At 38.3% G+C, this 16,657-nt stretch overlaps 1 protein-coding gene across 1 annotated transcript in view; it reads left to right on the top strand.

Moving 5' to 3' along the window:
• Positions 1 to 16,549, top strand: part of evlb (Enah/Vasp-like b) — a 39,827-nt gene extending 23,278 nt beyond the window's left edge. The window contains exons 2-13 of the mRNA XM_017456484.3: positions 484 to 652; positions 1,519 to 1,696; positions 11,904 to 11,967; positions 13,166 to 13,242; positions 13,437 to 13,714; positions 14,031 to 14,125; positions 14,238 to 14,283; positions 14,484 to 14,526; positions 14,879 to 14,939; positions 15,473 to 15,533; positions 15,640 to 15,697; positions 15,811 to 16,549. Coding sequence (XP_017311973.1) covers positions 484 to 652; positions 1,519 to 1,696; positions 11,904 to 11,967; positions 13,166 to 13,242; positions 13,437 to 13,714; positions 14,031 to 14,125; positions 14,238 to 14,283; positions 14,484 to 14,526; positions 14,879 to 14,939; positions 15,473 to 15,533; positions 15,640 to 15,697; positions 15,811 to 15,848 — 1,168 coding nt within the window. The 3' untranslated portion in view covers positions 15,849 to 16,549. The remainder of the gene's footprint in view (positions 1 to 483; positions 653 to 1,518; positions 1,697 to 11,903; positions 11,968 to 13,165; positions 13,243 to 13,436; positions 13,715 to 14,030; positions 14,126 to 14,237; positions 14,284 to 14,483; positions 14,527 to 14,878; positions 14,940 to 15,472; positions 15,534 to 15,639; positions 15,698 to 15,810) is intronic.
• Positions 16,550 to 16,657: the final 108 nt, after the last annotated feature.

Below are 16,657 nucleotides of genomic sequence, written 5' to 3'. Positions count from 1 at the left end.
TAATGTACATGCATAGGCCCACTGATTAATTCCACTTGGGTGGATGTGTAATATCTTTCTGAAATTCCAGTAGCTAGTCTTTCTAAATTGCACCATCTACTGCTGGGCATAAGAAATGCATAAAATGTATCCCCACTAGTTGTACTATTAGGGCGGATTACTAATACTAATACATTTTATGCATTTTTTATGCCCAGCAGTAGATGGTGCAACACACACACCGTTTACACCTATGCTATGGGTCTAGAACTGGGTCTATGTTGCCATATATGTGAACTATAGAACTATATTATGTGACACTTGAAGTACTGAAGTACTGAGCTATATCCCTTCCTGTACAGTACACTTCCTGCACCACCTCTACCTTGGGGTTCTGGAAAATTAAGCATCGGTTGCAATGACTGTTAAAAGGATGAGTGGAATTTTAAGGTACCTGTATGATGATAGACCTATCATGTCTCTTTTGTTTTTCTTGTGTTGTAGTGAGCAGAGTATTTGCCAGGCCCGTGCCTCTGTGATGGTCTATGATGACACCAGCAAGAAGTGGGTGCCCATCAAACCAGGCCAGCAAGGCTTCAGTCGCATCAACATCTACCACAACACTGCCAACAACACCTTCCGTGTGGTGGGGGTCAAATTGCAGGATCAGCAGGTGAGTACCCATTTTCGATATGCTTAAGTTCAGCTTAATTCAATTTGATATGATTGGCGCTTTTAATATCAAGTTTAGAGCAGCTTCACAGAAATCTGGTTGTAGAAGTGTTGAAAGAATGTTCGATATGTGTCCCTGGGATGAGCACAGGACAGTCTTTATAGTAGTACAAGTACAAAGCTACAGTATCAAGGTTTTGGACATAACTGTTTTTGGTAAATGCAGAACTTTGTTGTATCTATGTGGGTCTATCCACATCAGCAGAAGCTGAGTCACAAGTGCAGAAAACTACAAACAGAAGTCGAGCATTTGGATAAACCAGGCAGGTCCAGAGGGTAAGATGAGCCGCAGAAGTATAAGTGTATCAGGATCTGGCAACAGCATCATATCAAGCGTTACAAAACTGCATCAGTACAGTCTCATTTACTGATTTACTGCCAGACATGGACTAATTTACCTCCACACATGGACAAGGCTGTTACGTTTAGCCTCATCAAATTAGAAATAGAAGTAGAAAACGTACTCTTCACAACAGGCCACATGAAAGCCATGGCTCTCTCATTGTTCATCTCTGAGACCCACTGTGACCCTGATCAGGTTAAAGCAATTACTGAAAATGAGTGAGGGAGTAGATAGGAGCTATACTGCTAATGCTAATATTACTTCCTTTGAATGAATTACACCGAATTACAATTTGTAAAGTCATTAATGATTGGTATAATTTTTTATGCGTCTCATTTATAAACACATGTTATACTAACAGCAAGCAACAACTAAATTAGTATCTGATCAGTGTAATGTAGACAGATTCATGGTCATTTACCAGATTCCTCATCTAACTGCTGACCTTTTTACTTCTTTTTCAGGTTGTCATTAACTACTCTATTGTAAAGGGGCTAAAGTATAATCAGGCCACTCCTACATTTCACCAATGGCGTGATGCCAGGCAGGTGTATGGACTCAACTTTGCCAGTAAGGAAGAGGCCACCACCTTCTCCAATGCCATGCTGTTTGCCCTCAACGTGCTCAGCACCCAGGATGGAGGTAAGCCTACATGGAGGGCAACAAATAGGATTAAATCACCTTTCGTTCATAGTTTCTTTAAGTAGGGCATGTTGCTTGATTTCTTGGTTCTGGGAACTGCATTTCTTTCAGCCAGTCACTGACATTTTAATGTCATCAGTGTGTACCACGGGTACTTTCACTAGGTTGTATGCATAGTTAGTGGTAGCTAAACTAGTTACTGCACTGTTTAGACCAGCAGATTTTTAGCTCTGAATGCAAATGAATAAGCTCATTTAAATGATAAAAGATGTACAGGTGGAATTCTTTCAATAAATGAAACATTCTGTTCAATATTTACAAGCCAAAATGTGGAAGTACAGTATTGTTTAGAAAAGGGTGTGTTTTAGAGAGACTTTTTAAATGTTCAGATAAAGTTAGTGAGGGCACACAGTGGCTTAGTGGTTAGCACGTTTGCCTCACACCGCCAGAGTTGGGGGTTTGATTCCCGCCCTGTGTGTGCGGAGTTTGCATGTTCTCTCAGTTTGCTGTAGGGGTTTCCTCCGGGTACTCCGGTTTCCTTCCCCAGTCAAAAGACATGCATGGTAGGCTGATAGGCATGTCCTAAGTGTCCATAGTGTGTGTATGTGATTGTGCCCTGCGATGGATTGGCACGCTGTCCAGTAGGACTGCATGATTATGGCCAAAATGATAATCTCGATTATTTTGATCAATATTGAGATCTTGATTATTTATCACGATTATTCATTGATTTTAGTGACAACATATTTTTATTGCACTTTCACATTTAAATAAGCAGACCGCTGCTTTCACCTCCATGTTGTGCTACATTCCTGCTAATGTACAAATCTTTGCATCAAATTAGACTGGTCCTTAAAGTGCATCATCTCGTAGAAGCAAAATATAAATACAATTGTACCCAAATTATAGGATGAGTAAAAATGCCATGAACCAAATGAAAATACGCACCAAATATAACAATATGCAACTAAATGAAAACAATTCAGGCGTATGCAGAAAAGGCAATAACAGTGTTTACAGGAGGAGAGACGCAAGACAATTTCTTTTAGGAGATTACAAAAATTTAGAAGCACAGTTGAAGTTTAGTGTTGTTTTTTTTTCGTTTTTGTTTTTTACAGATGGTAACATTAATGTGCCACAATATAACACACAAGTAGGCATGTGAAAACTTGAGCTTGTCAATCATGACAGAATTTAGGAACATAGTGTGAGCCATGACACATTAATTTACCTTCTGATAAACTAAATTTAATATTTTCAGTTAATTTTACCGACTGTTTGCAAAAAAACAACCACCGTTAACTTGTTCCACCTTTTAAACAAATATAATAAACCTCAATGTTCAGTGTTTGAAGTCTGCACCTCTTAAATCTATTTAAAGCTACACTATTAGACATTTTCCGCTGTCATGGTTCTGGGCTGGAGTCAGTTCTCGAACTGCTCTGTATATATTGTGTATATATCTGAATAATCTCATATAGGATGTGATTGGGTGAGTTCATTTACTTGTTAGATACAAAGCGCTTTAGTTTAATGGTGTTCATTAGGGATGCACCGATCAGGAATTTTAGGACTGAACAATCTTTTTTTTGTTTAAGCTTTAATCAGGAGGTCATAAACAGTTAAGTGTAAGCTCTCTGCTCGTGGTCCCTGTTAATTGAGTTAAAATAATAGCAATGAGAAATACTGTTGGTTAATTGATAAATAAACAAGCATAAAATATTTATTTTAAAATATCTTAAAGAGTCTTAATTAAAAGTAGATTAACACAAGCATGATCCATATTAGGAAAAAGACTAATAGCTTTCTAAGGAAATAGCGAACTAAGCGTAATGTCAAATTGATATTAAATGCAACCCATAGTAACTAAACATTATTTCATTTCTCAGTTTATTTAAATTTTATGAATTTATTATAATATCTATTTTTTATTTATAACTAAGCACAATTTCTGTATTTACATTTTATTAGTTTTCGTTTTTGTTTGTTTATCAGTTGTTCCTTTTAAATCGGTTCCCCAGTACAGTGTTGCCATGTCTGCTGATAATATTATGCTTTTTGGGGGATTAAATCAAAACATGGAAACTTGTGCTGACTTTTCTAGTGATATCTGGCTACCTTAAGTTTAAATGAAGTGAATACGATATGTATTTGAGTTAGTGAAGCGCGTGATGGAGAGCATCAGCGTACTCCTTCTGAACAGTTGCTACTCTTGATTATGATTGGTGAGGAATTATTTAATAAAGAAGTTTTAATTAACCCCACCTTGTAGCGTTAGCATTATTATTCATTTACTCGGCCCGACGCCGCTGTGTCTACACGAGCAGGTGAAAGTTCAGGTCATTTTGCGGGATCAATAAAAGATGGCGGTTGTGAGATCGGGAAGTTAAAGCAGATGATGTACAGAGTTACTCTTGTCATCATAATGGCTTCTCTGCAGTATTTAAACACTTGTTCGGTTGACTGAGGAGGTGATAAGCAGTGTGAAAGTAACTGTTGCGCAGTGTAGATGCATTTTGGACTTCCTGTAGTTTTTATTCCGATTGTATTATACAACTCTGTACAAGTCACTCGCACCGCGAATGAATATTTATTCACAGTCGCACAGAGTACTTCAGTTGCAAATGCGAGTGAAATGGTCGCACTGTAGAGCCCTGAGTTTATCTGTAAAGTTTTTTCCCGTTCGGCGTGATGACGTTTAATGTCCCCGACAACCTCTGTAGTGCCATTTAGCGTTGTGCTAGTGTCATGATTTTCCCTCACGCAAGCGCTGGAGCTCGCAGAGGAACTGGCAGCTCGAGCACTAAATCGCTATGTCATCCCTGCGCCACTCTATGGTGATTGGCTGTAAGTGTAGGAAGCACTTGATTTGATCTGCAGCAGAGTTTTCTATGAGCGAAGGACGAACTTTAAACATCAATATCGCAGTCGATCATGTTCATTTAATTGTGGGCAGTCAAAATCGTAATTACGGTCGATATCCGATTAATTGTGCAGCCCTACTGTCCAGGGTGTACCCTGCCTTGCTCCCCATGCTCCTGGATAGGCTCCAGGTTCCCCTGTCACCCTGAAGGATAAGCGGTATAGAAGATGGATAGATGAAAATGCAGAGCCACACAATTTCATTTGTGTCTGAAAGCTGACTGGTGCATGTGGAGTGAATAATCAAGAGTGGGAGGAGTCAGAGGTACACACTGATGATGGTAGATGACAGAGATTGGTTAAAAGGATTATTGTTCCAGGAACAGCATGAAAATGATTTAAAACGATTTTGACACAGCAACATGTCATACTTATAGAAACTGAATGCACTACAAACACAACATAATGCAAAGCATACATCACATGTATTATTTTTATTATTACTATTATTATTATTATTATTATGCATTTGTGTTTCATTTTAGCAGTTTTGATGAATTCTGATAATAAAGCCAGAAGAGAGACACCCTTCCATTAAGGATTATATGTTAGTATTCACTAAAGTTGAAATCGAGTCTTTTCGGTGACTCGGATCCTTTGAGTCTATTCAGTGAAATGATTCATTCAGACTCGTTCAAAGATTCATTACCTGGCTTGGTCTTATGTGCGGCCTGATCATGCTGACATGAAAGGCAGACAATAAACATCCTAAGTAATGTAAAAACAGCTGATCATTGCTATTTGTGTTATTTCAATATATATTTGTGACTCTGACTCAAGAGATACATGCAAACCTGATGCTAGTCAGCCAGTCTTGGGTCCAATATGTGAAACTACGCCAGCCACAACAAAAATTACTCTGTGGTGACTGATACTGATTCATTCATTCATAGTTAATAAAAACAGTCACTTGCAAATGAAATATATCTGCACTGCACATTACATACATGTGCTAAATCTTACTAGGACTCTTATATAACCACACTGACCTCATATAAACTCTCCACATCTTTATCTTTCGACTTCAAGGAAAATACAAATGAAACAAACAAAAAAAGCGTAATGTAACAACAAGATGCAGTGTGATTTTATATAAGAAAAGCAGTATTAAAAAAGATTTTTCCAGGGATATATAGGTATAATGGGATCTATCCGTGGTGGCTAGCGAACAGCAGAGTCTGCAGAGAAGAGCCAGAGGATTAAACCTGGCTGTAATGAAACCATGTACTGATGGTCACAGAGAATCAGGACGTTCTAATCAAGAAGAATCAGGACGATAGCAAATACTTATCCATCCATTCATTCCTGGACCCTGAAGATACTTTATATCTTTGATGTCTGTGTCTGTGTGTTCATGGATAATGTTCTTTCAACTCATGAGATTTTCACTTGTGAGGGCTCTGGAAGACTTGATGGGATTTCCAAATAACACACATAAACATTTGCAGCAGACGTTGGTCTTATCACTTTTAACTCAGCAAATACTCGTGTGCATCTGTGGCTAGGTTCTGAGCAACTCACGCATTTCTACTGAGCAGCCATCTGGGCAGAGAGCCTGCATGGCCATGTGGGAATCAGGAGGCCCTCTAATGGTGTTCGTTGTGCACTACATCACAGCTGGTGTTTACAGACTTATTTTACAGGAAGCGCTTAAACGTTGAGGTTAAATGTAATTGGTAGGGACATAGCATAAGGGTTCACTGTGGCTGTAGTCACTCAGTATATGTGGTGGCCTGGGAAATCCTTCACTTGGTGAAATTTGCACATTTTCTACTATTATATAAGGATTTGAAATTCTTATCTTAAACGACAGGTTTACGTATGTTTGAAATATGAATCCCTTTTGCAAATACCTCAGTCGTGGTCTAGCATTTTAAAGTCTGATTACCCACAAGAGTGGAAAAAAAGAGAAAAATGTCATTTAAAGATGAATGACACCAACACGCTGATTGTCTTAAAAACAAGTGCCATATATTGATTTAATTTGATTTTAACATGTAATAAATAAAGTATGTTTAAAATATTTAAAAAAAAATATTTGCCTATCTTTATTGATAGACTATTTCAGTTCATTAAACTGGCTCAGTTTGTATCCAACACGATCTGTTTTCTTTCTTGTTCTTTTTTTGGCAATGGTCAAAACCTGTTGTTTTCTCAATTTTTGGCTACTTACCAGAATTCATTGATATCCAACAGGCTTTTCCAGGCCATATAACATATATTCACCGTATATATGGGCCCTACACAGGGCTTATACTTCAAATTCAGCAATCGATTCATTTTCTAGACATGAATATTATGAACTTGAGTTGTGGTGACAATTACAAGCATGAAAAGATGAAGAAACTGTGTATAATGAGATAAATTAGAATGAGGGCTGCTAAGTTATTAACTGAGAAGGATTTTTCGCAGTACAATGCTAATCTTAATTAAACCAAGTGGCTGTGTTGTGCTCCCCTGGGTTCAGTACTAGAGTGTGCCTCTCTGCTTTTTCTTTCTCTTGTTGAGACAAAATGACAGAGAGAAATAAAGAGTCTGAAGCAGAATGAGAACAAAGTGCTTTTTCTATGAGAATAATAAATGCGGTAGAGTGCATAGTCATAAGTTCTGGGAAGATAAGAACACTTTATAAGCAGTTTGGTTTTTATATCTGGTTTATTCTCTAGGATTCTTTAATTTGTCGTCTTAGACAAAAACAAGACTAATCTGAAAGAGGCCTGAAAAATCAGGGGAAGAAGTCCATGTTCCTCATCTATCTGAGTTGTTGACTACAAACAAGCTCTGTAGTTCAACAAAAAAAGGTTTTTTTAATGACACCCTAAACTTGTCAACTTCCCATCATTGATTCACACCGTTTTAATAGCTTTTCAGTCATGTTAAGTGAGGGACTGGGCCAGTATGACTTGTGATCAAATGTAATTAAAAATAAATAATGTGAATTTAAGAGTTACACCATTTAATATTTCATTTAATTTACATATTCATTTTGCTTTATGTAGCCAACCACACTTTCATTAGCCTGCATGGAATGCATCTTATCGTGTATGATTTGTGTGCTTTGTTTATGCCGTGGATGAAGCTGAGTCGAATAAAGATGATTTGGATATTGGACTGGAGAACCTAGAGGAACATGGGGAGAACAGTAACCTGAGCTCAGGATCTAACCCGGGACCCTGGAGCTGTGAGATGGCAATGCTATCCACTCAGTACCTTTTAATCAACGTGGTCTTTCTTTGTCCTGCGAACTTCCTATCTGACCGCTTGCTCCCATTTGCATGAACATAAAAAAACATTTTTGTTACGTCTCAACGCATGCCTCTATGTTACAGCGTTCTTGTATATAAAGAGCTGCTAGGAAATTGGACCACTGCAATATCACACAGTATTCTTTTTTCATAGCCACTACTGTACAGTGTAAAACCAATAGTTTTAGACTGAGCACCAATAAACTATGCTATGCTGTTCTATTTTATTGTAGTAACACAGTGCTATGATGTAAATGCTTTTAACATATTATTCCTGGAACATATCTTGGTCTTGCACCTCCGGGGTTGGGGGTTCGATTCCGCCTCCACCCTGTGTGCGCGGAATTTCCATGTTCTCTGTGTGCTTCGGGGGATTCCTCCAGGTACTTCGGTTTCCTCCAGAGACATGCACTGTAGGCTGATTGGCATCTCTAAACTGTCCAGTGTGTGCAGTTGTGCAAGGCGGTCTCCCCCAAGTTTCCCCGTGATAGGCTCCCCACGACCTTGTGTATTATATGGATGGATGCACTGCTAAGATCACAATGTGTTCCTGAGTAAGCAACAGCAATTTCTGTACACTGTCCCATTTACAAACAAATTTTTTGTCACCCCACACCTTCATGCATATAGCTGCAGTGCTCTCTGTTGGTCGGGAGGTGTGTGTGGTAGTGCAGACAGCTGCCCAGGGAGCTTTAGAGAAATGCGAGCTGCTCAGGGCTCGCTAACCGGCTGCTACACTGCAGGTATGGGGTTACTCTGTAGAGAAACAGGAGACCTGCAGTGTAGGAGTGTAGAGGAGACGGAGAGGAGGAGGAGGAAAGAGAAGGAAGAAGGGATGAAGTGCCTGCTGAATGCACTATGATCAGCAGCGAGTTGGTCTGTGGGTGTCTGTGTATCTGCCACGGCCGGCTCTTCTTCTTCAAGATGTCCTGTAGGTACTGCGTGCTCTCTGTCTCTCTTCTGTCTTTGTCTTTCTAATCAGGATGGTTTAGTGGACCCGGACGTGTGGGAAAGGCTTTAGATCATGTCTTTAGTTGGTATGTTAACAATCACATGGGAAGTCAGGAAATATATTGAAACGCTGTAAACATATATAGTCACTGATTAAACTACTTTAAATAATTGTATATGTTGAAAAAAAAAAATCCTTATTTGGGTAGGGAGGATAAATAGAGTTTTACTGAGGTGAACTGGAATAATGATAGCTATGATGATGCTCTACTACACTGAACATGTTCAAGGTTTCTAGTTGAGGAAATTTAAGAAATGGTAACACTTTTAACCGGTCTTACAGATGAAGATGAAAAATGACCACGTATGTATTAAAACGCAGTTGGAAAATATCCACCAAGTGCAGACTATATTGCCCAGTGACAATGCGAACAGACCAGTGGTACATTCAGACAAGGATACAGGTTAATGTTAAAGGTCACTGTAAACTTGTAATCTCACAACAAACGCTTGATATACAACACCGACAAAGAAACATAATAGCTGATTACTTTATCTAGAGCTTGTGTTTGTGCTGAATGTTAATAATCACCTAGATATATTACAGCTTAAGTACAGGCCTAATTTCTTTATCTTGTTTTACACTTGTTGGATGATTCTATTTGTGTCACTTGTAACATTCTGCTATACTGTGTAACGTATATGTCATGGTTTACCAATGAAAAATGAGTCAAAGTGCCGGTGTCAGGCTCTGAAAGACCAGATCAGGTTCTGCTGTGTTTTATTTGTTGGTTTGAAAGCTGACATTTGATCCTGAGGAATAACTGGCATTCCCTGTTACGACGCATCAATTACAGACAACATTATCGGTTCATAGCTGTCAATTACCCAGTAGCAATCACTAAGAATCCATCACAGATATTGTATTTCTACTCAAGTTGCTGGCAGTGAGTATGTAGCAGTAATGAGGTGTATTGCTATCTTTTTACCTCTACTGTTCATTTCGTCCTCAAGGAAACCTGTGTGCCTCCATCCTCTAACCAACACTACAATTAGATCCCAAATGTGATTCTGTCAATCTGGCAGAGTACATCAGCCTTCATTATCTTTAATCAACTGTGTTAATATTTTATGTGTTTTATATTTTATACAGTATGTGGTAATCCTATTTTATCAAGACAATTAAAATACAATCACTGCTTATATTTGAATACGCAGCCACATTTTTTATGGAGAGATGGCATGAGATTACTACATTTGTATTTTTGTTATTGTTGTTGAAATTTATAGTCCCAGACACGCAGACATGAAACAGGCTGAAGCTTTAATCTCCTGATTTCTGCCAAGTCTAGATCATTATCGTAAAAACACAGTGTGACAGCCAGAGGGCACTGCACCGTCTGCAAGACCCTGAAATGAAATACTCATTTCATTTGGTTTGTTAGGATACACAGCAGGGCCATGAGCATGAAAAACAAAAGTAAATAACCATATAACTAATTACACAGTTACATCCAGTCGTACTATATATATATATACACCAATCAGCTATAATATTACAACCACCTGACTAATATTGTGTAGGTCCCCCTTGAGCCACCAAAACTGCTCTGACCCATCAATGCATGGACTCCACAAGACCTGTGAAGGTGTGCTGTGGTATCTGGCACCAAGACGTTAGCAGCCGAGCCTTTAAGTTCTGTAAGTAGTGAGGTGGGGTGTCCATGGATCGGACTCGTTTGTCCAGCACATCCTACAGACGCTCGATTGGGTTGGGATCTGGGGAATTTGGAGGCCAAGTCAACACCTTAAACTCACTGTCATGTTCCTCAAACCATTCCTAAACTATTTTTTGCAGATTTTCCTGCTTCCAACACATCAAAATCGAAAACTGGCTGTTCACTTGCTCCCTAATAAATCCCACCCCTGGACAGGTGCCATTGTAACAACATAATCACTTATAGTTTTAATGTTATGACTGATATATATATATATATATATATATATATATATATATATATATATATATATATATATATATAAGCAGTATACTATGTGTATATGTGTAAATGTCAATCAGTTTTTGAAAACCCTGTTTCTATATTTGAAGATTTTTCTGTAAATTCCAGTTTATATACTATATATCATGTACTGTCCTGGTAACAGCACAAAATATTTAAGCATTTGACAGCAACTGTGCCAGCTGCGTCATGTCTGTTTAATTTGTTTGGCTGCGAGATTTTATCCTGCCCATTTACTATTTCCACAAATGAAAGCGCTTGACATTCAGAATCCCTCGATACAGTGGGATTTTTTAATCCACTTTCTTATGTATACTATTTATGGGCGCCTCATTACACACAGATCATTCTGTAGTTAACTGTAAAATAAAGTACTGAGAAGACAGACATGGCAGATATATTGCCCTCATTGAGACAAGGAATTTTGTCAATATAAATGCGTTGTCTTGCCCTGGAGTGTTCAAACATTCATGAACTCTGACAAAAGGACACAAGAAAACAGAAAGTATATTGCTTTAAGTAGTGACAGCCAGGTGGTATTTCTCCTATTAAAATATCAGTGAGAGTCTATACATGAAATCTAGTCACATATCATTATGAAAGATGCAAATTGTCTGCCAGCGTGTACTAAATTTATAGAAAGATATAAGAGTAAGAGGAGTTGCTTTGATTTGATAATGCAGTGCATATTGCAGTATATCTTTTTATATATATATATAATTATGCTCATCTTGGGCACATTAAAGCCTGGTTTAAAAAAAGAAAACCAAAAACATATAATCGTACAATATCATACTTCCATACCAACATCTGCCAAAGATTCAGGTTCAAAGGTCAGGCTCAGATGTCGAATATTAACTAACCCTTAAAAAGTCAGAACTTATTTTCCATGTATTAATTCAAAAGCATATTACATAATGACTATTATAAATTCAATAACTGTGGTGAAACTAAAAGGAAAAAATGCTGTTATAAAAGCGAGGAATTGAAGATTGGACCCCCTGACAGATCCTGGCAGTTTTTATATTACATCCTGCAATCATCCTGTTCTCAACCTTCTGTTCTCAGGTCCAGCAGTTCAGCGCCATGTGCAGAATGGCCCCACAGCAGAAGAACTGGAGGTGCAGAGAAGGTAAAATCCTACTTATAACTGCAGCGTAATTATGCGAGGCTCACAACGGGATGTGAGAGTCATGGGTCATGCAAAATAAGAGACATCACTCTCACTCATGATTGTTTAACAGGCAGAACGCTTTATTTATTCACATTCGGTGGATGACGCAGTCAGACTTAATGAGAAGTACCAGAATAGAAAATGTGGGGGTGACAGATCTGGAAGATTCTACAGAAAGGCTGCTTCTTGAAGTCCAAAGATGGAAGAATGAAATTGTGGCATGTTTGCAGTTATCAGGGTCTGCTGTGTCAGAAACCTGCTGATGGAAACCTTCACATCTCTCTTCTCATCATCTATACTCATATAGTGCTAGCAAAAAATATCAAGCATTATCTGTGATATAATGTATAAATGTAGCAGAAGGACAGTTGTATGTAGATGACTTAAAATGGGCCGTGGTTGGATCTTCCAGCAGGACAATGATCCAAAACATACATCAAAATCAACACAAAAAATGGTTTACTGACCACAAAATCAATGTCCTTCCATGACCATCCCATTCCCATGTATTCTCCAACCTCATCAGGCATTATAGAAGAAGACTCAGAGCTAGCACAAAGGGTGCCAATAATTGTTGCACACCTATATTTAACAAAGATTTTTTGGATAAACCTGTGTTGTGTTTGCAATTGTTTGATATCCATGAGAGCAGAAGATTTTTGTCAATTCCTTTGAACCAAAGATCAAAAAGTTAAACAATTAAGGCAATTTTTCACAGCCTTCTTCGCTCATATTTACCAAGGGTGCCAATATTAGTGGAGGGCACCGTATCTTAAAGAGGCACATGTTTTTGGCCCAACACGGAAAGTAACAATTCAAACTTCTGCTTCTTGCGCTCTTATTGAAAAGGTTCCATCTAGCAGTCTAAAGGTTTATTTGGTTTCTCGCTCTCTAGGGGAACCTTTAATGGTTCTGTGTAGAACCCTATAACTGTTGCTTTGCCTTTTAGGAATGATTCCAAGTCGAACCCCTTTAGAAAGTTAGCAGTCTTAACTGCTAGCTTTCTAAACAGACTGAACAGACCCTAACTCTTCATTGCTGAGTGAGAAACTGTAAGGTCTTGTTGCATGACAGTAATTGCATGCTATTGAGCTGATTGTAATGCAGATTATATACTCTGCTCTCGGACTCTATAAATTGCATGTGTGCTCTGCAGGCAGATGGAGATACAGCAACAGCAGCAGCAGCAAATGCAGGCGCATATTGAGAGAGAGCGACGCTCATCCAACTCAGGTAGGAAATGAAGGAGCGGTATATAGATTAAGCATCAACTCCCACATACTTGCTAAGTGTGAAACAAATTAGTGTGTGTGTTGGGGGGGGGGGGTAATTGTATTAGCTTAATTTGCTGCTCCCTGTGTTTTTATGTTCTTTTTATGGTATTAACCTTTTAACGTTTCATCTATTATTCCCTTTTATTTTGGCAGGCTCCCCATTTCAGGGACATCCCGCAGTGCTCTCGGTGGCACCTCCAAGTATTGTGCCACCTGTCATGTCAATTGGAGGCCCATGCCCGCCTCCACCTCCTCCTCCTGCACCTCCTGGGCTTCCGCCTCCAACAGCAGGAGCCCCTCCTCCTCCTCCACCTCCCTTACCTCTGGGTGGAGGTGGGTATGGAGGTCATCATCATCACCACGAGGATGCGCACGCACCAACAGGCCTCGCCGCCATGATCGCCGGGGCCAAACTGCGCCGAGTGCAGAGGGTCTGTTTCATCTTTGAGTTATGCAAATTGCAACATGTTATGTGATCTACTGCAAGGATTCATTAAAAACGAGTCATTTGTTTATTCTGTATAACCACTGCTTCTATAATACGATGTCATCGGGATGCTCAGAATACTTAAAATTCATGATGTCTGTTAGTGGTTTCTAATAACATTGGAGATTGGAGCTGGTGTCAGATCTATGATCTTAAATGAAGCTTGAGATTTCTGAAACCTATGTGCATGCAGCATGGTGGAGGTACTGTGTATACGGACGTGATGGTGTATCCTTTGTGACTGCTCCGTTTGTTTACAGTCTGACGAGAGCTCAGGAGCCAAAAACGATGCCAATCGGACGAGCGGAGGAAGTGGAGGCCTGATGGAGGAGATGAATGCCCTGCTGGCACGACGGTCAGGAACAATTAAAAAAAATTTAAACATCAAGGTGATATCTTTTTTTTCTGTTTTGGAAAGTAGTATTGGAATAATTAATGCTGTTTTTTTTGCACTTCACAATCCGTAGACGAAAAGCAGCAAGCCAGTCAGAGAAAGACGGAGACTGCCAAAATGTAAGTACTTAGGTGTACAGGTTTTTTTTGACTTTCTGTGATATTTTAAACACAGATTTTTTTTTTTTAACATAGAATCTTTTCCTGTTCCTTATCGCCTGTGTTCCTCTAAAGTAATAATTTACATGACTTGGGAAGCAGTGAACTGCTTAATTCTGTAGTTGGTAAGAAACATTTCATACGACTATGCTTTATTACAGGATGATGCAAATTCCTCTCCAATGTCTAGAGGACAGAACGCAGGTATGTGTTACGTAACCATGATCTTTTAATGCTGCTTTTTGGATTTTTTGGGGGGTCTTTTTTCTTTAACAACAGGGAGTGCAGATGAAAATCAAAATCCATTTGGAACAAATCTAATGAATAATGTATATTGTCCCTGTTCGATAAATAAAATATCCTCTGTGTCAACATATCCTTCATACTATAGACATTTCTAATTTATTATTGTATAACACAATGTCAAAAGGTAATGGTAATATTATTAACTTAGCTGATTCATGCTAATGATAAATTAATATGATTTAAAATAAGGTGAAGGAGGAGGGATTTCTGCTGCCAATCAGCCTGCACTCTTTTTTATTCTCACCTGCAGATGGTGCAAAGAAGCCGTGGGATCGAGCCAACTCCGCAGAGAGATCATCACTGGTATCAAGGTGAGAGAGTCTCACAGATCATGGAATATCACCAGCACAATTAAGGGCTATTAAACAATAATGCCAATGTTACCATGAATGGCATGATTCATCTTTAATTCCTTTCACTGACTCCTCTGAATGAATCAGTGATGGTTGTGGAAATCGCTAATTGTTGTCCTGAAAAAAGCATATTAGTTTCACATTAGTTTCACATAAGTGTTTCAGATGATTTTACATGCTAAGGGAAAGATGGCTGTGATATTAATCAGTGTAATAACAATAACATACTTGTATAGACATTTCATACTTGAAATGCAGCTCCACTGTGGGACTAAAGTATGTCGATGAAGTATTTAACCCCTTAATCTCTCGAGTTACTTTTCAATTATCTGCAGTATATCATATTATTCAGTATTTGCTATGACTTATTCAGTAACTACAGTAAAACTAATTTACATCAATAAATGATGTAGTTATGATAATGAGGAATGTATACCTGGACCCACCAGTTAAACTTTCTGATCATGAGTCTGTGTGTGTGATCTGTTCAGAGTTCGACCCGTGGGCAGTAGCACTGACACAGACGCCTTAGACTTGGATAGAATGAAACAAGTAAGCGTTTAATCTTGCTAAACTGAGCTATATGTTAACTATTATTACTACTACTACTGTTTACTGCTTTGTTTTGTTTATTTGCTGTTCACTTCTTTACCCGTAGGAAATCTTGGAAGAAGTTGTTCGTGAATTGCACAAAGTGAAAGATGAAATCATTGATGGTATGTTCAGAGATTTCATGAAAAAATTACAATTATGGTAAAATGAGACCGTACTTATGCTAAACGAATCATGAATTAGTAAGTAACTTGTGCGTTTTTATTTTCTCTTCCAGCCATTAGACATGAACTTAGTAGAATTAGCACGACATAATCTCCCAGCCTCATGTGACCCCTCTTTTACGAGCCCTGACCCCTGGCAGGAACTGCTGTAGCTGAAGAGGGGATGACACCCAGCAACGTTACCACCATGTTAAAGCAAATGGATCAGTTTGCTTTAATATGTAGTCTACATTGTGGTACTCCTCAGATATAAAAACAGATGGAAGACACTTGCACTGACCTCTCTGTTTTCTGGTTTAAATTTATATTGACCTTTTTATGTCTTTAATGTCTTTATAGGAATTTGTTCTAGATTTTTCCCCCTTTTTGGATTGCTTTTGTTATTATTATTATTATTATTATTATTATTATTATTGGTAGCAGTGTTTATTTGGGTGGTAGTAGGTATTTATTCAGTGATTTAATAATAATAATAATAATACACGGAACATTGCCCATGTCTACATTTTATATTGTTTGACTTTTATTTTCCTTTGTTTGTGTTAAAAATATTTGTTTCTCACCATGATTTTGTAAGAGTATTTTTTAACTCCTTTTGGCAACACAGATGTGTAACCACTGACAGGAAGGTGGAACATGACACTGAGGGACAGGAGACAAACTTTCTTTTTGGATATTGTGATCTTACAGCAAAAAACAAAAACAAAACAAACAAACAAACAAAAAAAACACACACTACACCAGAGTATTTGTGACCATGTTGTTAATAAAAATGTTTATTGCCTAAAAGGGTACAGTGATATATTGTTTGTTTTGAATTTCCCCTTTTTGACTACGTGCTTTCAAGTACATGAAATAAAGTTGTGAACATGTCTTGCATAAATTAGGTGATATGATTAA

The sequence above is a fragment of the Ictalurus punctatus genome, chromosome 25 (genome assembly GCF_001660625.3).
Source record: "Ictalurus punctatus breed USDA103 chromosome 25, Coco_2.0, whole genome shotgun sequence".
Taxonomy (NCBI): domain Eukaryota; kingdom Metazoa; phylum Chordata; class Actinopteri; order Siluriformes; family Ictaluridae; genus Ictalurus; species Ictalurus punctatus.
The sequence above is the reverse complement of the archived record's forward strand: the minus strand, read 5'-3'. Positions and strand labels throughout refer to the sequence as shown.